The 26,204-nt window shown below is 40.1% G+C and overlaps 1 protein-coding gene across 2 annotated transcripts in view; it reads right to left on the minus strand.

Annotated features, from left to right (window-relative positions):
• Window positions 1-3,955: 3,955 nt before the first annotated feature.
• ZNF182 (zinc finger protein 182) overlaps window positions 3,956-26,204 on the minus strand; it is a 42,424-nt gene continuing 20,175 nt past the window's right edge. The window contains exons 4-7 of one of the 2 annotated variants that reach the window (XM_075538766.1): window positions 22,404-22,530; window positions 22,063-22,155; window positions 10,467-10,546; window positions 3,956-7,841 (exon numbers count right to left, since the gene is read on the minus strand). In XM_075538766.1, coding sequence (XP_075394881.1) covers window positions 6,211-7,841; window positions 10,467-10,546; window positions 22,063-22,155; window positions 22,404-22,483 — 1,884 coding nt within the window. In that variant the 5' untranslated portion in view covers window positions 22,484-22,530 and the 3' untranslated portion in view covers window positions 3,956-6,210. The remainder of the gene's footprint in view (window positions 7,842-10,466; window positions 10,547-22,062; window positions 22,156-22,403; window positions 22,531-26,204) is intronic. The other variant, XM_075538767.1, reaches the window with a different exon arrangement.

Consider the following 26,204-nt stretch of genomic DNA (forward strand, 5'->3'; position numbering starts at 1 on the left):
GAAAATAAAAGCAATCATTTTTCTCTCCCTTTTGCCTTTCAGGAGATAGCCAGTGCATCAGTTGGTGTATATTTTCCACATCACCCTCTGCACACACCCGTTCACTCACTAACTTACATCTTATCTAGGTTTATTTAACAGATGAGTTCAGTGTCCCAGTACCATCTACTTTCCTCTGGTAACAATAGCGTTTCACTGAAACCCCCAGCAGAGGTTGGAGTGGACACCCTTGGAATTCTGTTTGCTTGTGGGAAGTGCAACTTCTCAGCTGACCTCCAACAGAAATTAGATACTTTATTTTTAACAGTTTCACACACAATCCACATATCATACATTAATATTTCCATAACATTCATAAGCCTTCTGTAGCCATCATCACAATCAATTCCTGGTACTCATTGTTAGCTCCCCATTTCTTGCTAGCTAGCCTCCCCTGTCATGTTTCTTTGACTCTATTAATCCAGTTGTTGTTTTTCCAGGTTTACCTAATTTGGATTTCATATTCAGAAAAAACATACAAAATCGAGGCAAAATACAAATGGCTCGGCAATGGCAACAGAATGAAATAGAAAAACTTGAATAGAAATTAAAGCAGAAAATATTTTAAAATGGAGCAATTCTACATTGGATCAAGAGAGAGATCAATGAAATTTTTATCTAATTACAACTTCAGTAATCTACCCTACAATATACCCTGCCTGATAACAAAGCCTTTCTTATCTTTGGTCTACAGTTAGGGGGATTCACCCTAGGCTTAATCTGTTTGGAGGTCCCTGCAAATGGGTTTTGAGTTTTCACTGTCATCTACCACAGCCTCCTACAAATCAGGTGTTCAGAATTTAAGATCTAATATAATTTCTCCCTCTAAGCTTGGAATTTATTATTTATAATTCTTGGATCATAGGCTGATGTGTCTCATCTATGTGGATTTACCTCACTGAGATGTTTACCAGGACCTGCTTTGTGACAAACCTTTAAGTCCCCAGGTGCTCTTCTTTCTGAAAGCTGGGCACCATCTGCTTTCTTCATACTTTGCTATAGCACCCATATCTTCAGTGATAACTTCATGGGGGTAGGTATTAAGCTGGGCCATATCATAAGAATTAATTGTCTTTAGATTATAGCTATAATTAAGTGGAAGCTCAAAATCCATTCATATATCTATGATTTACATATATTCCTGGCTCACTTTAAAGACATCATTATCATTTTGGTACAGGACATTATAAATTATACACTTGGGGTATATAGTTCTAGTGATAATTATCATTAATCTATCCAATGGTATAGAATTTAAAGCACTATCAAGGAAAAAGAAAGTATACATGTGTAGGACTGTTTTTCAGACCAAAATACATCGATTGTTGATTTGTAAAGATTAACAATTTAGGTGACTGGACATGATTTACACTAACAAGGAGGGTTGGAAATAGGGCAAAGCATTCAATAATGTCCATTCTAAAAAGAAGAACTGGGTTATACACGTCATAAAAAGGCAAAGAGTGTATGAAAATAGCACATATGTGGTAGTCTTGAGTTGCCATTTATTGTGTCCCCTCAAGGCAAGAATTTTGAACTGAAGCCCCATGGCTTCCACACCCATAGCCTTGTGATGGTAATCCTCTGCATCTCCTCACAGGAGGGCATTTCAGCCATAGGCCCATGGGAATACTTCAATTCCTTTAATCCACTACCATTATGTTTAAGGTAAAGTCCAGTTCACTTTGTGGAAATACTAAATTATATGCTTCAGCTTTGTTCTATGAAGGACATTGTGTGAAAGGACAAAGTCTAACGTCCTGGTTGTCTATAGAACATGGTCTGTGTCACCAAGGGCTAAATACAAACCAGGCTAAAAGTGCCTAATTAGGGACATGATACCACGCTTATAGTCCTACTTAATGGTGAGTATTTTCCTTAATGGCATGCTGTCCTCTTGGTTTACCCACTGACTGAAGTGTAGTCACCTTCTCCAGGACAGACACATGCCCTCCACCTCATCACCTCTTGTATTCAGTCTCCCCTAAGGCTCACTAATCACTTTTGTTGGAATGTCTGTTAAATTTGAGTGAATGTATAATATTATTATATGGCAGGAACTGGATTGTCTTATTCTTGGGCTATCTTTGTGGATATAAGGTGCTATCTTTTTTTAAAAAAATTTTTAAGGTGCTATCTTATCATAGTTTTTATTTGCAGTCTTCAGATAGTTGGTGATCATGAGCATTTTTTCATGTGCCTCCAACATATTTGGTGGCATGAACATGGGGTAATATCCAAGTTAACTGGATTCTCTCATTTTTTCTTCATTCAAAAGTTATTTTGACTACTTATACCACAGTATTCTAGGTACTTGGGATAGAGCCATGAAAAAAAAATGAACCACACACCTACACCACTCTCATGTGTATGTTCTGTGAGTAGGAAGTGGGTAAAATATAAACACTTGATAGTATATTAAAAACCACTGTGGTCTATTTTATTCCAATTCAAACAACCCTATAAGTCAGAATAATTGACCTCCCATCATTTCCCAAGTATAGCAGTCAGTCTGCATTAATCACGATTCTCGCTTTACTAATTTACCTATATGCTCTGCCCCCATTCACTATCGGTGCCTCCAATTTACTCTGTCCCCATCTCCAACATTCACTCTGTTCAATATCCTTACTCAATTCTATTCTCATTACTTAAACTTATGCAGTTTCTTCTCCAGTAATACATTCCATCTGATATTCCCTTTACCTCAACTCTTCCCCTGTTCATTCCTACTCTGTCCCTCATTACTCCATTCACTCATATTTGGCCTTTCATCACTCCTCCCCTCTAATTCCAGTGCATTTGTTCACATCTTGCTATTCATTTCCAACCCTTCTCTACATCTATGCCTCACTCACCTTTTTTCACCTACATGCTGTTCCATCAGGGTATCGTCTGTCTCCCAGGAAGTAGGAGTTCAAGATCCATCTGAAATAGAAAGACCTAACCTCCCACCCCACCCCATTATAAGATGACCTTTGATGGATCTGAAATCCCAATTAGATTTCCTCTCAATAGGAAGGTACAATGGCTTACTTTTCCATGCTTTTTGATATTCTAGCAAAATGCAAAAGGACTAAGTCAGTCACTCCCATTTCTTCTCCAAGCATCCTTCTCTCTGGAAAGGGGCTGAACATAACATGTCTGCATGATATAGCCTATGGAAAAAGGCAATGATTAGTTTTCTTGCAGGATAATTCAGGAGAAAAAAGATCCTGGAAGGCACAGACAGGACCTCAGGTCTACCTCACCCACTTCGTTCTATCTAAACACTGACTAATGCAGTTTCAGACTCTCAGTGGATGCAACAATGGGCTCAAACATAAAAACAATTGTGATAGGGCAAGACTGGGCAATGTTTCAATCTATTGTACATACAGTCACTATGATTTGGAAATGACTTGATGGTACCCCCCAAAAACAGTGATCATCATCACAAGGTTTTGTACAGGTTGAGCTGCCAAGTTTCACCACATGTAGCTTCAGTGAAAAAGCATAGACACATGAAGCCACGGTATGGTATTCACACAGCAGGACTCTCATTCTGGAATATATATGCTGACTCAACTTGGTCTTTCAGCAGTGTCCACTCATACTAATGTTCTCAATCTGTCTCTCATCTTGAAACATGTTGTGCCACATCAGTCGTGTGACTTTATGTAGTTTCCTGCTTTACATTTCTTGTACAAAGTATCAGAAAACATTGTGAACTTTAGCAGGGATTTTTTTAACTTTTAAAAATCATTTTATTAGGGGCTCATACAACTCTTATCACAGTCCATACATACATCAATTGTATAAAGCACATTTGTACAATCATTGCCCTCATCATTTGCAAAACATTTGCTCTCCACTTAAGCCCCTGGCATCAGCTCCTCACATTTTCCCCTTCCTCCCCGCAACCCCCTCCCTCATGAACACTTGATAACTTATAAATTATTTTGTCATATCTTGCCCTGACATCTCCTGTCACTCACTTCTCTGTTGTCCGTCCCCCAGGGAGGAGGTCACATGTAGATCCTTGTAATCAGTTTCCCCTTTACAACACACCCTCCCTCTACCTTTGCAGTATCATCACTCACACCACTGGTTCTGAAGGAATCGTCTGCCCTGGATTCCCTGTGTATCCAGTTCCTATCTGTACCAGTGTACATCCTCTGGTCTAGCCAGACTTGCAAGGTAGAATTCGTATCATGATGGGGGGGGCGCGCGGGGGGGGGGAGAGGAAGCATTTAGGAACTAGAGGAAAGTTGTATTTTTCATCGTTGCTACATCGCAATGACTGGCTCGTCTCCTCCCTGAGACCCTTCTGTAGAGGGACTTCCAGTGGCCTACAAATGGGCTTCGGGTCTCCACTCCACACTGCCTCCCTCATTCACTATGATAAGATTTTTGTTCTGATGATGCCTGATACCTGATCCCTTCGACACCTCGTGATCGCACAGGCTGGTGTGCTTCTTCCATGTGGGCTTTGTTGCTTCTGAGCTAGATGGCTGCTTGTTTACCTTCAAACCTTTAAGACCCCAGATGCTATATCTTTTGATAGCCGGGCACTATCAGCTTTCTTCGCCACATTTGCTTATGCACCCTCCTGTCTTCAGCAATCATATCAGCAGATATTTTCATATTTGACAGTATTCATACAAAATTAGAAGTGTGTTCCAGTCTAAACTACTTTAGTTTACATGTGGTCCCAACTTTATTTAGCACCCTCAGGAAAGTAATACCTATGTGTCTCGGGATTTCATTGGATATCTGTTGTTCTGTCTGCATGATCATTCTACTTATTCTTTTTTAAAAAATCCAAATATTAAGTATGTTTTAAAACCCTATGTCTAGAATCTAATTTCATTATAACATTAATAGTATATGCTTTTGAAACTTTTATTTAATTTTGAAAAGATAGTACATTCACATAGCACAATTTTCAAGTTATCAAAGGATATACAGTTGTCTTCCTCCCAATCTTATTCCCTCTGCCACCCACTTCCCCTTCTTTTCAAATGTCATCAAGGTTACCAGATTGTTGGTTACATTTTAAAAGATAGTGTATGCATATACAATCGAGTATTTATTATTTTTCCTTCTTTTCATATACAAATGGTAGCACAGTATACTTGTTATCCTGAATCTTGATTTTCTGACCTGGTAATATATCTTGGGATCAACCCATACCAATATGTAAAGGGTATTCAAGTTCTCTTTGATTTGTTGTGTATGAATATGTAGGACTTCAGTCTGTGAATATATTATGATTTCAGTAAACAGATGTTTGGACAGGTTCCAATCTTTTTCTTTCTTATTTTTACAAACAGTGCATCAATGAATACCTACCTGTGTGTGTTCATAAATTTGTATATATGTGAATATATACATTCCTAGAAGATGAAATGCTAGCTCAAAAGCCATATGTATTTCCATTTTTATTACTTTTTAGTGTTTCATCTTTAAATTAAATAATTTTTCCTGAAATTGTTATTTGCTAGAGGTTCACGTTGGAGATGAAACTGGGGCCACATTTTAGGCAGATCCAAGTGTTCTTACAACCAGAAATTTTGTTTGCTTTTTGCATTTGTGAGTACTTTCAGACTTTACTTGTTCTAAGCTAATAATTCTAAGTTTCCTCACAAGGAAAAGTACTTGCTTATCTGTCAGTCTCCACTCAGTCAACTGATTCTGTTGCCAGTACAAACTACTTTCCACAAATATGGCTTTGAGTGATTTCTTGTCAAAACCCCTGCCTATTTCTTCTCAGACACCAAATGGGTTCAGGAAACATCCTACTTCCTGCCTGTTCATGAATTCTGTTACTGTTGTTGAAAACAAAATATGGTTTTAGACCACAGGACATATCCTGAAGCTCAGATTGGAGTCCTTATCACTGCAGTCTGTCTTAATATGCGGCCTGGGGCATTCTTTCTCTGAAATCTCCTGCACTAGTACTTCCTTGGCCTCTGTCAGCTCTTTTATTATCATCTATCTATTAAGGTTGTCAGATTTAGTTAGTACTTTTGCTTCTCCCCTCACCCTACCTCCATAGTGTTTGGGTAAAGACATATGAAAGACTGACTTTATTACTTCATATTTATATTACAACTCAAAACATACTTTTAAAATGTTAACTGACAAGCTTGCCATCAGTGTACATAATAGACACTGTTGATTTATTCTCTAATGTGTGATAGGCTTTAATTTCCAGTTGTGGCCTTTCCCATGGGCTTTCTTTTCTGCATGGGTTCTCTGATGTACAATAAGGTTTGATTTTTGGGTAAAGGCCTTTCCACATTCTGTACACTTATAGGGTTTCTCTCCAGTATGAGTTCTCTGGTGCACAGTGAATGTTGATTTCTCTCTGAAGGCTTTGCCGCACTCAGTGCATGCATAGGGTTTTTCTCCTGTATGTGTTCTCTGATGTATTATGAGTTGTGATTTCTGACTGAAAGCTTTCCAGCACACAGGACATTCATAGGGCTTCTCTCCTGTATGAATTCTTTGATGTATAATGAGCTTTGACTTTTCTCTGAAGGCTTTACCACATTCATTACACTTGTAGGGTTTTTCTTCTGTATGTGTTCTTTGATGTATAATGAGATATGATTTTTGGGAGAACGCTTTTTCACATTCATTGCACTCATACGGCTTCTCTCCTGTATGACCTCTCTGATGTAGCATGAGATAGGACTTCTGAGAGAATGCTTTCTCACATTCATTACATTCAAAGGGTTTCTCTCCTGAGTGAGTTCTCTGGTGTACGCCAAGGTTTGATTTTTGGGTGAAGGTTTTTCCACACACATCACATTCATAGGGTTTCTCTCCTGTATGAGTTCTCTGATGCACAATGAGGGTTGACTTCTCATTGAAGGACTTCCCACATTCAACACATTTATGAGGTTTCTCTCCTGTATGCGTTCTCTGATGTATAATGAGGGTTGACTTATCACTGAAAGTTTTTTTACACTCATTACATTCATGGGGTTTCTTTCCTGTATGAGTACTATGATGTATAATTAGATCAAGCTTCTGAATGAAAGATTCCCCACATTTAGTACATTCATAGGTTTTCTCTCCTGTATGTGTTTTCTGGTGGACAATGAGATTTGACTTCTGAGTGAAGGCTTTTCCACATTCATTACATTCATAAGGTTTCTCTCCTGTATGAGTCCTATAATGTATGATAACAGTTGACTTCTCTCTGAAGGCTTTCCCACATTCAGGGCATTCAAAGGGTCTCTCTCCTGTATGTGTTCTCAGGTGTATAATGAGCTGAGATTTTTGGCTAAAGGCTTTCCCACATTCAGTACATCCAAAGGGTTTTTCTCCTGTATGGGTTCTCCAATGTACAATGAGGTGTGACTTCTTGCTGAAGGTCTTTCTACATGCAGTACATTCAAAGGGTTTCTCTCCATTTTTAATTCTCTGATGGAGACTAAGACCTTTTTTGCGCTTGAGGGCTTTCCCGCATTCTTTATATCCACAGGGTTTCATACCAGGATTTGTTTTTTCATATTCAGTATGGAAGAATAATTCTGCACATCCATTATCATATCTTATTCCTGAAGAATGATTAAATACGTCTAAATTATCTGCCAAATTATATCCAAATGAGTCATGTTTATGGGGCCTTTGTAATGAAGCAACAAGATTTGTACTTAGATGAAGTGTGCTTCTAAATTCATTACATTCTTGGTCACTCTTGGTGATAAATCTTTTCTGATCAGGAACTCCATCTTGTATCGACAAATACTTGTCTTGATTATACTGGTGCTGGCATTCAAGCTGTTCATCAATTTGGCAGACTTTTTCTAAAAAGAAATACAATAAACCATGTTTACACTTTGACATTATAGAATAAACCTTTTTAAGAAATCTTTTGCTTGGTTTAGAAACATTGTGCTATAAGAAAATTCATGCTATCATCTTATTTTGTATCAGGATTCCTGAAGGAAGAATCTTACTCATCAAACATTGTTATTTTACTAATCTCCAAACTTCTAGTATTTTTGTTACCAATAAAAACCTTACTCTGTCACCACAAACTTTCTTACCTCTACTTTTACATATGATTTCCATCAACTCCAGGGGCTTAGTCTTAAAGTTTTTGGTGATTATTTACTTTCATTCATCACAGAACTATGAACCACCCATGAGTTACATTTTTTACATTTATATATAAGTGCACTACTGTAATTCATGGCTCAAATCTTTTTCATTTTTAATTAATAAATCATTTTACTGGGGGCTCTTACAACTCTTATAACACAATTGCATCAAACACATTTTCTTTCTACTTGAGCCCTTGGTTATCAACTCCTCTTTTTACCCCTCCCTCCCCAACACTCCCACCCTCGTGAACCCTTGATAATTTATAAATTATTTTAATTTTCATATTTTACACCATCTGCTGTCTCCCTTCACCCACATTTTGGTTGTTTGTCCCCTTGGGGGACATGGGTTGTATCTTGATTGGTTCCCTCTTCCTCCTCCTACCTTCCCATTCCCCTCATGGTATCACTACTCTCAATGTTGGTCCTGAGGGGTTTATCTGCCCTGTATTTCATGTCTCGAGATCTCTTATCTGTACCACTATACATGCTCTTGTGTAGCCTCCGATTTGTAAGCTATAACTGGGGTCATGATAGTGGAGGGGCGGAAGCATTAAAGAACTAGAGGATTGTTGTATGTTTCATCAGTGTTATACTCCACCCTGGCTGGCTTGTACCTGCCTAGTGACCCTTCTGTGCATGGCTCAAATATTTTTTTGTTTATTTGACTTTTCTCATTTTCTTTTAAAAAAATCATTTTATTGGGGGCTCATACAACTCTTATCACAATCCATACATACATCAATTGTATAAAACACATTTGTACATTGGTTACCCTCATCATTCTCAAAACATTTGCTCTCCACTTAATCCCCTGGCATCAGCTCCTCATTCCCCCCCTCCCTCCTTCCATGGCTCAAATCTTAAAACAAATTTGAGTCCCTGTTCCCATGAACAAAAGAAAATTCCATAATAATTAGCCTTAAGGTAAAAAATCTTAAAAGTAAAATTCTCTGCCCCAGGAGTAGAGAACCAGTGGAGAGGTCTGAGGGGCCAGCCTCAATCCCAACTCTGTGGACACCTGTCCCTCCCCCCAGAAGAATTTATTTCAGAGGACAGCACTGAAGCTGCAACTCAGGGAGAGGGCTATGTCTGATCAGAGCACGAGGGAGCAAATTAAGGGGTAGAAAGAGAGAGTGGATCACATCCTTGCCCACCAAGCCTTGAGAACGATATTCCCGCTCAGAGCAGCCAATCCACAGAGAAGACCATATGGCTGGCCCCACTATGAGATATGACATCCCTCACTGACCCATAGCCCTACAGGGGATAGCACTGGAGATACAGTGTGGGAATTGCGTCTGATCTGATCCCACCACACCAAGGCAAAACACTAATGGGTGCAACAGAACAGCAAGGGGGAAAGAGCAACAAAGTTGGCAGGGAATACCACAAATAGAATTTGGGGCCAGGGCTTGGCACCCCATCATACTCAACCAGAAAACACTCCTAAAGGCCAACAAACAGTCCTTGAACTAACTACAAGCTTTCATTTTTGGTTGTTGTTGTATATTTGTTTTTGTTTTGTTTGTCATTGACTTGTTGTTGTTTTGTTTTCTTTTGTTGCTTGGTTTTGCTCTGTCTTGTTTTTGTGCATGTTATTATCTCCACATGTCTAAGATAGACTGGATGAACAAGCTAGAGGAGCAAACAATGGGACCGACAGTTCTGGGGGGACATGGGAGAGGGGGAGGTGGTGGGTAAAGGAAGTAGTGTTAACAAACCCAGGGACAAGGGAACAACAAGTGATCCAAATCAGTAGTGAGGAGGGTGTAGGAGGCCTGGTAGGGAATGATCAAGGGTAAAGAAACTGAGAGAAATTACTGTAACCCAAATGAAGACTGAGCATAATAGTGGGACAAGAGGAAAGTAAAAGGAAATAGAAGAAAGAGCTAGGAGGCAAAGGGCATTTATAGAGGTCTAAATAAAGGCATATACATATGTAAATATATTTATATATGACAATGGGGAAATAGATTTATGTGCGTATATTTATAGGTTTAGTATTAAGGTAGCAGATGGACATTAGGCCTCCACTCAAGTACTCCCTCAATGCAAGAATACTTTGTTCTATTAAACTAGCATTCCATGATGCTCACCTTCCCGACACGATCGCTGAAGACAAAGCGAGTGCATAAGCAAATGTGGTGAAGAAAGCTGATGGGGCATGGCTATGAAAAGATAAAGCATCTAGGAGGGTCTTAAAGACTTGAAGGTAAACAAGCGGCCATCTAGCTCAGAAGCAACAAAGCCCACACGGAAGAAGCACACCAGCCTGTGCGATCACGAGGTGTCGAAAGGATCATCAGAACAAAAAAATCTTACCATAGTGAATGAAGGGGGACGTGCAGAGTGGAGACCCAAAGCCCATTTGTTGGCCACTGGAGATCCCCTTGCAGATGGGTCTAGGGAAGGAGATGAGCCAGTCAAGGTGCGATATAGCACCGATGAAAAATACAACTTTCCTCTAGTTCCTAAATGCTTCCTCTTCCCCCACGCCCCCGTGCCCCATTATCATGATCTGAATTCTACCTTGCAAGTCTGGCTAGACCAGAGGATATACACTGGTACAGATAGGAACTGGAAACAGAGGGAATCCAGGGCGGATGATCCCTTTAGGACCAGGGGTGTGAGTGGCGATACTGGGATGGTAGAGGGAGAGTGGGTTGTAAAGAGGGAAGCGATTACAAGGATCTACATATAACCTCCTCCCTGGGGGATGGACAACAGAAAAGTAGGTGAAGGGAGACGTCAGACAGGGCAAGATATGACAAAATAATAATTTATAAATGATCAAGGGCTCATAAGGGAGGGGAAGTGGGGAGGGAGGGGAAAAAAGGAGGACCTGATGCCAAGGGTTTAAGTGGAGAGCAAATGTTTTGAAAATGATGAGGGCAATCAATGTACAGATGTGCTTTACACAATTGATGTATGTATTGATTTTGATGAGTTGTATGAACCCCTAATAAAATGTTTTAAAAATTATATCATTGTGTGCTCACCTCACAGATACGATCACTGTAGACAAATGGGTGTATAAGGAAATGTAGTGAAGAAAGCTGATGATGCCCAGCTAGCAAAAGATATAGCATCTGGGGTCTTAAAGCCTTGAAGGTAAACAAGTGGCCATATAGCTCCGAAGCAACAAAACCCACATGGAAGAAGCACATGAGCCTGTGTGATCACAAGGTGTCGAAGGGATGAGGAATCAGGCATCAAAGAACAAAAAATCATATCATAGCAAATGAGGGGAAGTGCCTAGCAGGGACCCAAAGTCCATCTGTAGGCAACTGGACATCCTCTTATAGAAGAGTAGCAGGGAGAAGATAAGTTAGTCAGGGTGCAGTGTAGCAACGATGAAACATACAACTTTCCTCTAGTTCTTAAATGGTTCTTCCCCACCATCATGAACCCAATTCTACCTTACAAATCTGGCTAGATCATTGGATGTACACTAGTACAGATAGGAACTAGAAACACAGAGAATCCAGAAGAGATGATCCCTTTAGGCCAGTGGTAAGAGTGGTGATACCGGGAGGGTGTAGGGAGGATAGGGTAGAGAGGGGGAACCTGTTACAAGGATCTACATATAACCTCCTCCCTGGGGGACAGACAACAGAAAAGTGGGTGAAGGGAGACATTGGGCAGTTTAAGATACGACAAAATAACAATCTTACAAGTTCAATGCTATTCCGATTCAAATCCCAACCACCTTCTTCAAAGAATTGGAAAAACTGATCACCAATTTCATATGAAGAGGGAAGAAATGCAGAATTAGCAGAGCGCTCCTCAAGAAGAAGGACAGAGTTGGAGGATTCGCCTTACTTGATATTAATGCCTATGACACAACTACAGTGGTCAAAGCAGCATGGTACTGGCACAATGACAGACACTCAGAACAGTGGAAAAAGAATAGAAAGCCCAGGAATAAAGCCATCAGCAATATAGACAACTGATCTTCGACAAGGGTCCCAAAACCATCAAGTGGGAAGCAGATACCTTTTTTAACAAGTGATGCTGCAAACAATGGATATCCACATGTAGAAAGATGAAACAAGATGTTTACCTCAACACATGCAAAAGTATAAACTCAAGGAGGATCACAGACCTAGAAGTTAAACCCCAAACCATCAGGACCATCAAGGAGGGAATCAGGAGAAGCCTACAAGCACTAGCCCAAGGAATTCATAGGCTCACTGCAATAAGAAAGGGTACACACACACAGGCGAACTGGAAATCAACAAATGGGATTTAATAAGAATAAAGCACCTGTGCACCTCGAAAGACTTCACCAAGAGGGTGACAAGACAACCCACAGACTGGGAGAGGATTTTTAGTAATGACACATGGGACAAAGGGCTCATTACTAAAATCTACAATACCCTCGTGTCCTGCAAAAAGAGGAAAACGGTTAATCCCCTATGGAAGTGGGCAAAATAATTGAAAAGAACTTTCACTAGAGAGGAGACACATATGGCCAACAAGCATATGAGAAAGTGTTCCCGGTCATTAGCCATGAGAGAAATACAAATTAAAACAACCATGAGATACCACCTAATATCCCTGAGGCTAGCCCAAATCAGCAAATTAGAGAGCAACAAGTGTTGGAGGGGCTGTGGTGAAGTAGGAACCCTCCTCCACTGCTGGGGGTCTTGTAGATTTGTACAGCCACTGTGGGAAGTAATCTGGAGATACGTAAAGAAAATGGAAATTGAACTACCTTATGAGCCAGTCATCCCTCTACTGGGCATATATCCAGTGGAGGTAACAAATCAAACACGACCAGTCATATGCACTCCAATGTTTATTGCAGCACAATTCACAATCACATCGAATTAGAAACAGCCTAAGTTACCATCAATAAATGAGTGGATCAGTAAACTCTGGTACATACATACAATAGAGTACTATGTAGCACTGAAAAGCATAGACATCACATGAAACACATCATTTCATGGGAAGAGTTGGAAGGAATCATGTTAAGCGAGGTAAGCCAATTTCAAAAGTACAGGTATAATATGAGTCCCCTGAGGTTAAGTACAATCAGCACGGCAGGAATAATAGACACTTATCTCGTAATAAATGGGGGGAAGCATAGGTAGTTGGGGGGAGGGCAGAGCACACCCAGAGAAGTACATGAGAGTCCAACATAAAGAAGGGGAGAGAGGGAAGGAGGAGGGAGAATCAGGGTGGGGAGAAACTGAAATGATGACATGGGGGAACAGGGTACTAATCCACCCAGGGGGAGAGTATTGGTTGTGTCCTCACAGAATTGGAATGTGCATATAGACACCACCGTGACACGCCAAACCAGGAGGGCAATGTTATGCATGGAGGAATCCATAAGACTAGACTATATACCCGGCCCCAACCAGAATCAGCCTGACCCCCACCATGGAAGGGAGTACCACAGAAAATGAAACTAGATTGTCGGGTGAAGGAAAGGAACCAATCTACCACACCCAGAAGGAAGCTGAAGCAAATGAAGAGGGAGGAAGGGAGTGGAGCACACAAGGACCCACCAAGCTCAGAGGACAATAGCCCTGCTCAGAACAGCAAATGCCCAGAGAAGACCATATGGCTGGTCCCACTGTGAGATGCAACATCCTGCACTGACCCATGACCCTACATGGGAATGTACTGGAGACACAGTGTGAGATGTGTGACCAAGCTGACCCCATCACACTGAGGCAAAACACTAAAGGCAAGCAATAGAATGGCAGAGGGAGCAGAGCAAGTAAGTCCCAAGGGTGTATCAAAAAGAGACTTTGGGGTCAGGGCATGGCACCCCATCAGACTCATCCAGAAAACACTCCTAAAGGTCAACAAACAGACCTTGAACTACTAACAGTCTTTTCTTTCTCTTTTTCTTCTTCTTTAAGATTTTGTATGTCAGTGGCTTTTTTGTTTGTTAGTTTGTTGGTGTTGCTGCCGTCGTCGTCGCCTTGTTTTTGTGCCACTTTGTTCAGTGCTGTGGAGGCCATCCACCATTCTATGCACATATTATTATCTCTGCAGGTCTAGCTAGATAAGATAGGCTGCATAAACAATGTGGAGAAGAACACAAGGGTCCAACGGTCCCTGGGGGACATGGGAGAGTGGGAGTTGGGGAAAGGGAAGAGGTTTTAACCAACCCAGGGACAAGGGATCAACGAGTGATTCAAAACCAGTGGCAAGGAGGGGGTGGGAGGGCTGGTAGGGAGTGATCAAGGGCAATGTAACCAAGAGGAATTACCCAATGAAGGCTGTGCATGGTAGTGGGACAAGAGGAAAGCAAAAGGAAATAGAGGAAAGAAGCAGGAGGCAAAGGACATAAATAGAGGCCTAAATACAGGCATGTACATATGTAAATCTATTTATGATTATGGGGGAAATAGATCTGTGTACATACATTTATAGGTATAGTAGTAGGGTAGCAGAATGACATTGGGCCTCCACTCACGTACTCCCTCAATACAAGAACACTTTGTTCTATTAAACTGGCATTCCATGATGCTCACCTCCTCTACACGATTGCAGAAGACAAATGGGTGCATAAGCAACTGTGGTGAAGAATGCTGATGGTGCCCAGCTATCAAAAGATATAGTGTCTGGGGTCTTAAAGGTTTGAAGGGAAGCCAGCGGCCATCTAGCTCAAAAACAACAAAGCCCACAGGGAAGAAGCACACCAGCCTGTGTGATCACAAGGTTCGAAGGGTCCAGGTATCAAGCACCAAAAAACAAAAAATCATATCACCGTGAATGAGGGGGAGTGCGGAATGGGGACCCAGTAGACAACTGGACATCCCTTGCAGAGGGGTAGTGGGAAGGAGATGAGTCACTCAGGGTGCAGTGTAGCATCGATGAAACACACAACTTTCCTCTAGTTCTTAAATGCTTCCCCCCCCCACCCCACTATCATGATCCCAATTCTACCTTACAAACCTGGTTAGACCAGAGGATGTACAGTGGTGCAGATAGAAACTGGAAACACGGGGAATTGAGGACCGATAAACCCCTCAGGATCAGTGGTGAGAGTGGTGATACCAGGAGGGAGGAGGGAAGGGGGGTAGAAAGGGGGAACCGATTACAGAGATCTACATATAACCTCCTCCCTGGAGGAGGGATAACAGAAAAATGGGTGAAGGGAGAGGTCGGTCAGTGTAAGATATGATAAAATAATAATTTATAAATTACCAAGGGTTCATGAGCAAGGGGGGAGCGGGAGGGGGAGGGGGGAAAAAGAAAAATGAGGAGCTGATTTCAGAAGCCCAAGAGGAAAACGAGTGTTTTGAGAATGATGAGGGCAACAAATGTATAAGTGTGTTTTACACAATTGACGTATGTATATGGATTGTGATAAGAGTTGTATGAGTCCCAGTAAAATGATTTTTAAAGTGAAATCTCTAAAGCTAAAAAAAAAGGGAATGGTCAAGGGGGAAAAATTCTTAGGCATGTATGTATCTATGGAATACATGACAGAAGAGGAGCCCACGGGAAACACTAAAAAGAGCAGACAGTAGGGAGGAGAGAGAGGACATCAGGAGGAAGATGGCTTCATGAAGGAGGTCGCAATGTCAGGAGTTGCAGGAAGGTGGAACAGCTTGAGGATAGAGAATGCACATTGAATGGTAATCAGGAGGTGACAAGTGACCTGTGCAAGAGCAGATTCTATTCTGTAGCAGAAAATATTATAATTTGTTGTCTGTGAGACAAAAAAGAGGAAGTAAAACCTGGTTTGAATCTCTCAAATATCAACCCATACCCTGCTGACTCTGAAAATCTTGGACTGAAACACTGGTTTTCGTTCACGATTCCCCCATTTACCTACATTTTTTAAAAAGACTACTGGGATACCTACCCCTTAAACAATTTTCTCTCAATCTGTAAATGCCAAGTCACTATCTGCTTTATCTTTGCCAGGGAGGAGATTTATTCCATAGATAATTTTTCTAGATTTCCCACCCCCTCCATTTTTTCCCCTATTCTATCACACCATCAGTTGGCTTAAGTTATTTACTTCTTGGTCTGCAGTCCTGACAACTGCTCTAGATTTGGCTATGAATCCTGCTTTTCTATTTGATCACTCCTTTGTCCATTGGATTTGATGACTAGTCTTACTTTGCTGCATTTCTTAATTAGCCCCTGACCGGTTTGTCAGAAAACAGGTGTTAGGATTACTTTGGGGCTTGATGTTGGCCCACTCAAGAGCCAACTCTCCAATCAACTCATTAACTTCCCTTCTGTTGGCATAGGCTGAGACCTGCTCTCCCACTCCCAGCTACAGCTCAGCCAAGCACATCTTCCCTGCAGGCCTCGCTTATTAAAATGTTAATATTCTGAGAGAGGCAGAGTCTTGATACATTTATAAATAATCACAAGGCACTCTAATAAGTGCTGCGATAGGTTTGTGCCTATAATTTCAAATAGACTATGTCTGTAAAGTTAGGATGCTGTATATTTAAGGAAGAGAAGGGATTTCTCTGGCATATATAAGGTGAGGGGAAAGGCATTCCCAGCAAAAAGAAACAAAGCATTCATCTCGGTAAATAATCTCTCATGCATGGATATCGCTTTACAAGATAATAACACTGCTAAGAGCGCCTTATCTTGTGGTGCTGTCGCCCTATTAAGTACTGAAGAGTTGCGGGGAGGAGACGAGCCATTCAGGGTGCAGGGTAGCAACGATGAAACATAAAACTTTCCTCTAGTTATTAAATGCTTCCTTCTCCCCCACCTATCATGATCCCAATTCTACCTTACAAATCCGGCTAGACCAGAGGATGTACACTGGTACAGATAGGAACTGGAAACACAGGGAACCCAGGACGGATGACCCCTTCAGGGCCAGTGGTGAGAGTGGCAATTCCTGGAGGGTGGAGGGAAGGTAGGGTAGAAAGGGGGAACCGATGGCAAGGATCTACATATAACCTCCTCCCTGGGGAATGGACAACAGAAAAGTGGGTGAAGGGAGACGTCAGACAGTTTAAGATATGACAAAATAATAATAATTTATCAATTATCAAGGGTGCATGAGGGAGGGAGGAACGGGAAGGGAGGGGGAAAATGAGGAGCTGATATCAAGGGCTCAAATAGAAAGCAAATGGTTTGAGAATGATGATAGCAACTTATGTACAAATGTGCTTGACACAATGGATGTATGTATGGACTGTGATAAGAATTGTACAAGCCCCAATAAAATGATTAAAATAAAATAATATATATACCAGTAAATTTTAAAAAATATATGACAAAATAATAATTTATAAATTATCAAGGGTTCATGAGGGATGGGGGAATGGGGAGGGAGGGGTAAAAATGAAGAGCTGATGCCAGGGGCTTATGTGGAGAGCAAATGTTTTGAGAATGATGAGGGTAACAAATGTACAAATGTGATTTATACAATTGATGTATGTATGGATTGTGATAAGAGTTGTATGAGCCCCCAATAAAATTATTTTTAAAATAAATAAATACAATTCTCTGCCCCATCTAGATTTAGCTGTGTATCTGTGTATCATTAATAATGAACAGAAATCCAATTAATAAAATAATTATTCTTAAATAGCATCAAAAGAGTAAAATTCTTGGAAATAAACTTAATAGAAGTGGAAATCTTGTATACCAAAAACCATAACCCACTGCTGAAAGAAATTCAAAATGATCTTAATAAATTGAAAGACATCTCATGTTCATAGTTCAGAAGATTTAATATAGTTATAATGACAATACTCTCCAAATTGATCTAAAGATTCAATATAATTTCTATCAAAATTCCAGGTGACATCTATGAAAAAAATCGATCAACTGATTCTACAATTCAGATGGAAATGCAAGGGATCCTGAATAGCCAAAACAATTTTGAAAAATAACAAATCTGGAGTCATCCTTTCCAATGTCAAAACTTAATATGGTGTTCAAGAAAGTGTGGTACTGGCCTAAAGATAGGCATGTAGATTAATGGAATATAATTGAGAGCAAACAAATAACCTCTCACATATATGGAAAACTAATTTTCAAAACAGTTATCAACACAACTCAATGAAGAATGAAATAAATAGCTTTTTAAACAAACGGGCCAGGTAAAAATCGACATCCACATGCAAAAGAATAAAATTTAGATCTCTACTTCATATATTATACAAAAAATACTAAAAGCAGATCATAGACCTAGATGTGTGAACTAAACTGTAACACTCTTAGAAGAAAACATAGGAGCAAATCATGACTTTGAATTAGGCAACAGTTTCTTAAGACATACCCCCAAAGCTCAAGCAGCAACAACAAAACAAGGATAAATTTAATCATCTCAAAACCTTTGCTTTAAAGGCCACCATCAAGAGAGTAATACAATAACCCATAAAACAAGAGAAAATATTTCCAAATCACACATCTGACGGGGGACTTTTATCCAGAATATGATGGGGCTTGAAAGAACTCATGGAAAAATGGGGGGGGGGGGAAGATAAAGGAAAATAACAAGTATTGACAAGGATGTAGAAAAATTAGAACCCTCGTTGTGGTAGATACATAATCTGGTATCAATTTGGGACTTGAGAGGATAAGGGTGAAGGGGTGGTGTCTAGTTTGTCAATTGGGTCACAGCCAATGAGGCCTCTGTGGGCATGGCCTTCCCCTGAGGAGTCTGAGAAAACTCTGAATTTTCCTCTTTGGAGGAGGGGCAGACACATTCTCTCTATTCACTCCCTGGGAGACATTGCAGCTGACAAGACACATGGAATTACCCTAGTGCCCTGAGCTGGAGAAGCCAAATGGACCTCCCCTGATGCAAGCAGAACTCTGAAGCCAGAGAAGCCACACAGAGACCCCTGCCAGCGCGGAGATGCTTACACCACTGGATCCAAAGATTTCTACCCACTGACCTGTGATTGTCCTGCATTCGGAGTGAGTCTGAAGAGGACTTTATAGATTGGTATCAGACATATGGGATGATATCAGACTTATGGGCTTGGACTGGACTGGGTTGAGATGCTTTTCTAATGTGCAATTACCCAATAAGGTAGGCTGGATGAACAATCTGGAGGAGAAAACAATGGGACTGACAGTTCTAGGGGGAAATGGGAGAGGGAGAGGTTGGGGGAAAGGGTAGTGGTGTTAACAAACCCAGGGACAAGGGAATAACAAGTGATCCAAATCAGTGGTGAGGAGGGTGTGGGAAGACTGGTAGGGCATGATCAAGGGTAATGTAACCAAGAGGGATTGCTGAAACCCAGGTGGGGACTGAGCATGATAGTGGGATAGGAGGGAAGTCAAAGGAAATAGAGGAAAGAGTTGGGAGGTAAAGAGCATTTATAGAGGTCTAGATAAAGGCATGTACAAATACAAATATATTTATACATGAGGATGGGGAAATAGATATAATTGCATATATTTATAGGTTTAGTATTAAGGTAGCAGAAGGACATTGGGTCTCCACTCAAGTACTTCCTCAATGTAAGAATACTTTATTTTATTAAATTGGCATTCTATGATGCTCACCTTCCCGACACAACCACTGAAGACAAGCGGGCAAATAAGTGGGTTAAAAAAAATGTGGTGAAGAAAGCTGATGGTGCCCAGCTATCAAAAGATATAGCATCTGGGTTCTTAAAGGCTTGAAGGTAAACAAGCGGCCATCTAGCTCAGAAGCAACAAAGCCCACATGGAAGAAGAACACCAGCCTGTGTGATCATGAGGTGTCGGAGGGATCAGTTATCAGGTATCAAAGAAAAAATCATATCATTGTGTGTTCACTCATCTCCATGATATGATCACTGAAGACAAATGGTTGCACAAGCAAATGTGGCGAAGAAAGCTGATGGTGTCCAGCTATCAAAAGATACAGCATCTGGGGTCTTAAAGGCTTGAAGGTAAACAAGTGGCCATCTAGCTGAGAAGCAAAAAAGCCCACATGGAGGAAGCACACCAGCCTGTGTGATCATGAGGTGTCGAAGGGATCAGGTATCAGGCATCATCAGAACAAAAAAATCTTATCATAGTGAATGAAGGGGGGGTTAGTGCGGAGTAGAGACACAAAGCTCATTTGTAGGCCACTGGACATCCCCTTACAGAAGGGTCTCAGGGAGGAGATGAGCCCATCAGGGATGCGATATAGCAACAGTGAAACATACAATGTTCTTCTAGTTCCTAGATGCTTCCACCCCCAGTCCCCCTCTATCATGATCCCAATTCTACCTTAAAAGTCTGGCTAGACCAGAGGATGGACACTGGTACAGATAGCAACTGGAAACACAGGGAATCCAGGGTAGATGATCCCTTCAGGACCAGTGATGTGTGTGGCGATACTGGGAGGGCAGAGGGAGGGTGGGTTGGCAAGGGGGAACCAATTACAAGGATCTACATGTGACCTCCTCCCTGGGAGACAGACAACAGGAAAGTGGGTGAAGGGAGATGCTGGACAGGGCAAGATATGACAAAATAATAATTTATTAAGGGTTCATGAGGGAGGGGAAAAATGAGGAGCTGATGCCAGGGGCTTACACTGAGAGCAAATGTTTTGAGAATGATGAAGGCATTGAATATACAAATGTGCTTTACACAATTGATGTATGTATGGATTGTGATAAGAGTTGTATGAGCCCCTAATAAAATGATGAAAAAAACTGTTGAAAAGAAAAAAAACACGCTAAAGTCACGTCCTTTAAAGCTACTTATTTTGTGGTGTTCTGGTATGGTACACTTCGGAAACCAAGTCCTAAAATGAGGAGCTGATACCAAGAGCTCAAGTAGAAAGCAAGTGTTTTTATAATGATGATGGCAACAAATGTACAGATGTGCTTGACACAGCAGATGGATGTATGGATTGTGATAAGAGTTTTATGAGCCACCAATAAAATGATTAAATTAAAAAATGTACAATTACCCATTATATAAAGCTCTCTCTTATACACATATGAGTTTCTATGGATTTGTTTCTCTAGTCTACTTGGACTAACACACTCATAAACTTCTTATGTGGTTCTGTGAAAAACAGTTTGGCAGTTCCTCAAAAGGTTGAACAGAACTACTATAAGACTAACTAAACAATTCTTTTGCTAGAGAACTGAAAACATATATTCATATAAAGCCCTGTATATGAAGCATTATTAATAATAGCCAAAAGGTGGAATCAGCCCAAGTGTCCATCAACAGATATGGACAAACAAAGCGAATATAATTCTGTCATAAGAAGGAAGAAAGTAGTGATACATGGTACAACATGGAGAAACATTAAAAACACTAAACAAAGTTAAATCAGCCAGTCTATAGAGGAAAATTGCACTTATTTGAAATGATCAGAAATGGAACAGAAAGTGGATTAAAGTTTCCATGGAATGGGAAAGAGAGGTATAAGGAATAGGGGTTTCTGCTTGAAGTAATCAAATTATTTTAAATTACATAGTGCTGATGATTGCACAATTCGGAATATGCTTTTTAAAAAACCACTGAATTGAGTTATATGCTTTAAAAAGACAAAGCTTATGGTATACAAACTCTATTTTCAAAATCTAAAGAAGAGATAAACAAGATGTTTTAGGAGGAAAAAATCTTACATGAATATTTAAGATGAACAAGAATGGTATATGATAATCTAATCTGTCATTAAAACATCCGAGTCTAAGCTGTGCCTACTGCGGGACTGGTTTCAGATATGTCAGACAGAAATAAGAATGATGAGAATAATGGGCAGGAGGCATTAAAAAGACATCTACTATGGGATAAAAGTGATGTGCAGTAATTTGTAAATGAGCACCAACTTAAGGAGAGTATCACAAGGGGAGGGGATGTTAGTCTTAAATTTAAGGTGCTCACATCGTTGAACTCAACCAGCAACAAAGCACCACAATCTTTCTCAAGAAATAGGGAGACCTGTCAGAGGTCCTCACCTATGATTATCAGGCTGAGACCTCATGTATTCCACGCCTGGGTCAATCCTACTTACCTGGAAAGCTCCAAATTGCGATTGGTTCTTCTGCTGGGGACGGCTCTTCTAATTCTAATTGGAGGATGAGCTCTGGTTTGGTAACCTGATGCTCTGTTAAGGAGAAATGATAAAGAAACCTCCTTGGTCTTCAGATCCTCAGAGAAAGAAGAAATTGTAGTTCGGGTGCAGCACAAAATGACAAAGTCAAACTATTCACCCTGAGTTGGAGTTCACAAATACCATGTCCAGGAAACAACTGTGGAAAAGGATATTTCACCCATGCTAAACACTTAAAAGGAAGGCCCTGCATTAGACACAATAATCACAAATGCAAAATTAATCAAGGAAGCCATTCTTACCCACAGAGACTAGGTTGCTGTATGTCTCCAGCATCACATCTCTGTATAGGATCCTCTGTGGAGGGTCCAGGTATTGCCATTCCTCCTGGGTGAAATCCACAGCCACATCTTCAAATATCACTTGTCCCTGTAATTGTACATTTTTAATACTAAAGTACTCACCACAAGGAAAAATGAAAATCAATAATAAGAGAATATGGTACTTCCATGAGAACAAATAATCCAGTAAAACAAAACAGAAACTCCAAACATGTGTGGACACATGATTTATGATATACTGACACCAGAGAACAGTAGAGAAAGGATTATCTTTTCAATAAATGTGTATGGGTTATAAAGAGATCTACATGGGAAAAATTAAATTTAAGCCCTAAGTATCATCATTTCAGCTATAAAGCTAACAAAGAATAACATAATAAAGTATCTAGAAAATAAAACAGAAAAATGCATTTCGGCAAGTTTGGGATAGGGAACAAATTCTAAAACAAGACACAGAACAGGAAAATATTTATAAAGATTACTTGAATAAAATCATTGCAGAGAAAAGGAAAATCACAGGTGGAAAGATTATCTGCAACATTCATAAATGATAAAAGGTCTTTTTAAAAAATCATTTTATTGGCGGTTCTTACAGCTCTTATAAGATTCCATATATCAATTGTAGCAAACATATTTGTACATATGTTGCCATCATCATTTCCAAAACATTTTCTACTTGAGCCCTTGGTATAAGCTCTTTTTTCCCCTCCCTCCCCTACTTTCCCACCCTTGTGTTTCCATTGTTATTTCATATCATATCTTACACTGTCCATTGTCTCCCTTCACCCACATTTCTGTTGCTCCTCCCCTTCAGGGAGGGGCTATATATCCAACCTTGGAATAGGTTCCCCTCTTCTCCCCCTTCCCCGTCTCTGGCCATCCCCCCTACCCTCATAATCTTGCTATTCCCATTACTGTTCCTGAGATGTTTATCTGTCCTGAATTCTATGTGTCGAGAGCTCTTATCTGTACCAATGTGTGTTCTCTGGTCTAGCCAGATTTGTAAGTTAGAACTGGGTCATAGTAGTGGGGGATGGGGAGTATTCAGGATCTAGAGCAGTGGTTCTCAACCTTCCAAATGCTGTGACCCTTTAATACAGTTCCTCATGTTGTGGTGACCCCCAATCATAAAATTATTTTCATTGCTACTTCATCACTGTAATTTTGCTACTCTTATAAATTGTAATGTAAATATCTGATATGTAGGATGTGTTTTCATTGTTACAAATTGAACATAATTAAAGCATAGTGATTAATCACAAAAATAATACATAATTATATATTGTGAAATATTTATTTCTAATTACAAACAAATGAAATTTTGTCTTGAACCATGTAAACTACATTTTGCGACAGTATGCGTAAAAAACCAATATCAGTGTGAAGGTTGAGATAGCTTCTTTCTTATCAGATCATAAATTCTCAGGGCAGTCTTTGCAAGAGCACAACAAAGATCATCTTCCACAACAAATCTACTTCTGTATTTAGACTTAATAAACAACAAACTGGAAAACCATGCTTAACACAGATATGTTGTTGGAAATGGAAGAAGAAGGCACACAGTCTCAGACAGAATGGGATATGTATGTTAGTCTGGGTATATTAGAGAAACAAATCCACAGAAACTCATATGTGTAAGAGAGAGTTTTATATAAAGGCTAAGTGTACCTTAAGAAAGCATCCCAACTCAGTAATGTCCAAGCCCATAAGTCCAACATTAGTTCATATGTCTGAAACCAATCCACAAAGTCCTCTTCAATCTTATGAAAGACACGCAATGACGACAACCACAGGAAGAAAGCCAAATCAGTGAGCGTGTAAGCATCTCAGCGCTGGCAGGGGTCTCCACACGCCTGCTCCAGCACCCAGGGCTGCATCAGGATAGGTTCAGGTGGCTTCTCCTCTGGGATGTCTTGCAGGAAGTGAGCCCTGCCAGCTAAAGCAGGGAACTAGCTAAAGCAGCTGCACCCTGGTCCGACCATCAGAAAGCAAGAGACCCAAGAACGACAAAGACGAGGCTCACAGAGCCCTTTAGCAATCCACCCTTCAATTAACCCCACATGTGTCTATCGGCCAGGTGGGACATAAACCTTAACTATCTCAATATGACTGCCAACACTTGATCCAGAATTTTTTAACTGGCATTAAAATATTCTGGATCAAGTGCTGGCAGTCATATTGAGATAGTTGAGAAGTCAGTTCTTGCTGTTTCACTGTTAATAAGTTCAATGAACTTCTCTTTTGCTGTCTCAAGTACATCTTCAACTTTGAGAATGGGATTCTGGCAAGTTCAAATGGGGTGTCAGGTAGATTTGGAAAGTAAGATGAAATTTTGTCTGCAAGCATGTGCAAGTTTTCTTTCACAGAAATTATCATTGTAATCCTTTTATCTGGTTCAATGTCATGTTCCTCAAAGAAAGCATATAAGGTAGACAACATGTAAATTTTATTTTCATCCAATTTTTTTTGTCAAAGCTTGTTTCATTTGGAATGATTGGATCTTTTCAGACAAATCGAGGCATGTTGCATTTGGTCCTTGCAGTGATAAATTCAATTCATTCAAGATGGCAAAGATGTCAACCAAGTAAGCTATTTTCTGCAGTTCACTTTTATTGCTCAAAATTGCTTTGAACTGCGGTCTTGCTTTCTGATTAAAAAATGTTTTGAGTTCATCACAAAGCTCAAACACACATTTTAAAACACTTTTCCTCTCGACAACCAGCTCACTTCGGTGTGAAATAGCAGAACATTATTCAGAGCATCCAACTCATTGCACAGTTGTGGAAAAAGTTGATGGTTTAAACTGCTCTTTACAAAATTGACAGAACTTCTGATGCTTTTAATTACTTCTTGAAACTCTTGTGGTAGCGTCTTCATTGCTAATATTTGCCTATGAATCAAACAGTGAGTTCCGATACCTTTAGTGACACTCAGTACCAAACGTTGAAATCCAGATCGACATCCTAGCATAGTTGGAGAACCATCTGTGCAAACACCACAAACCTTTTCCCAAGAGAGCTTATGCTCTTTCAGAAATGAACCAACTGTGTCAAATACATCATGTGCAGTAGTTGTTATTTCAAGAGGTTAACAAACAAGAAACTCATCTTTAAAGTCGCCATCATTAATATACCTCACGTAAACCAGTACCTGTGAACAGTTTGCAGCATCTATAGATTCATCAAGATGGATGCTGAATATTGGAAGTGGAGCAAATTTAATTTCCTAGATTACTTGATCAAGAATATCAGCAGACATGTCATCTATTTTTCTGTAAGCAGTATCGTTAGATAAAGAAATTTCATAACAAATTCGTCTCCGATCATAACTCGAATGATGTCGTTGGCCGCTGGCAACAGTAAATCCTCAGCAATGGTGTGAGGTTTCATAGCTCTGGCGATTCTGAGTGCCACCTAATACGAAGCTTCAACAGCTGCTACATTTTGTTTGTGGTACTTGCCACCAGTGACAAGTCTGGCTTTCTTGAGTCCATCAGCTTTGCTTCTAAAATAGTTGGTATCCTTGCCGGCAAAGCTCGGATGCTTGCTATCAAAATGATATTTCAGTTTGTTCAGCTTCATAAATTCGGCTGATTGAACTTCACAACAAATAACACATTGCAGTTTCTCAATTCATGCTGTAATTATTGAGGTAAAACCATACTGTAAAAAAATTCTCACTATAGTTTCTTTTCTTAATGTTCTTCTTTACACGATCCATTGTCATGGGATGGTTTGCTAATGAAAATAATATGTAACAATA

Source organism: Tenrec ecaudatus, chromosome X (genome assembly GCF_050624435.1).
Source record: "Tenrec ecaudatus isolate mTenEca1 chromosome X, mTenEca1.hap1, whole genome shotgun sequence".
Lineage (NCBI taxonomy): Eukaryota > Metazoa > Chordata > Mammalia > Afrosoricida > Tenrecidae > Tenrec > Tenrec ecaudatus.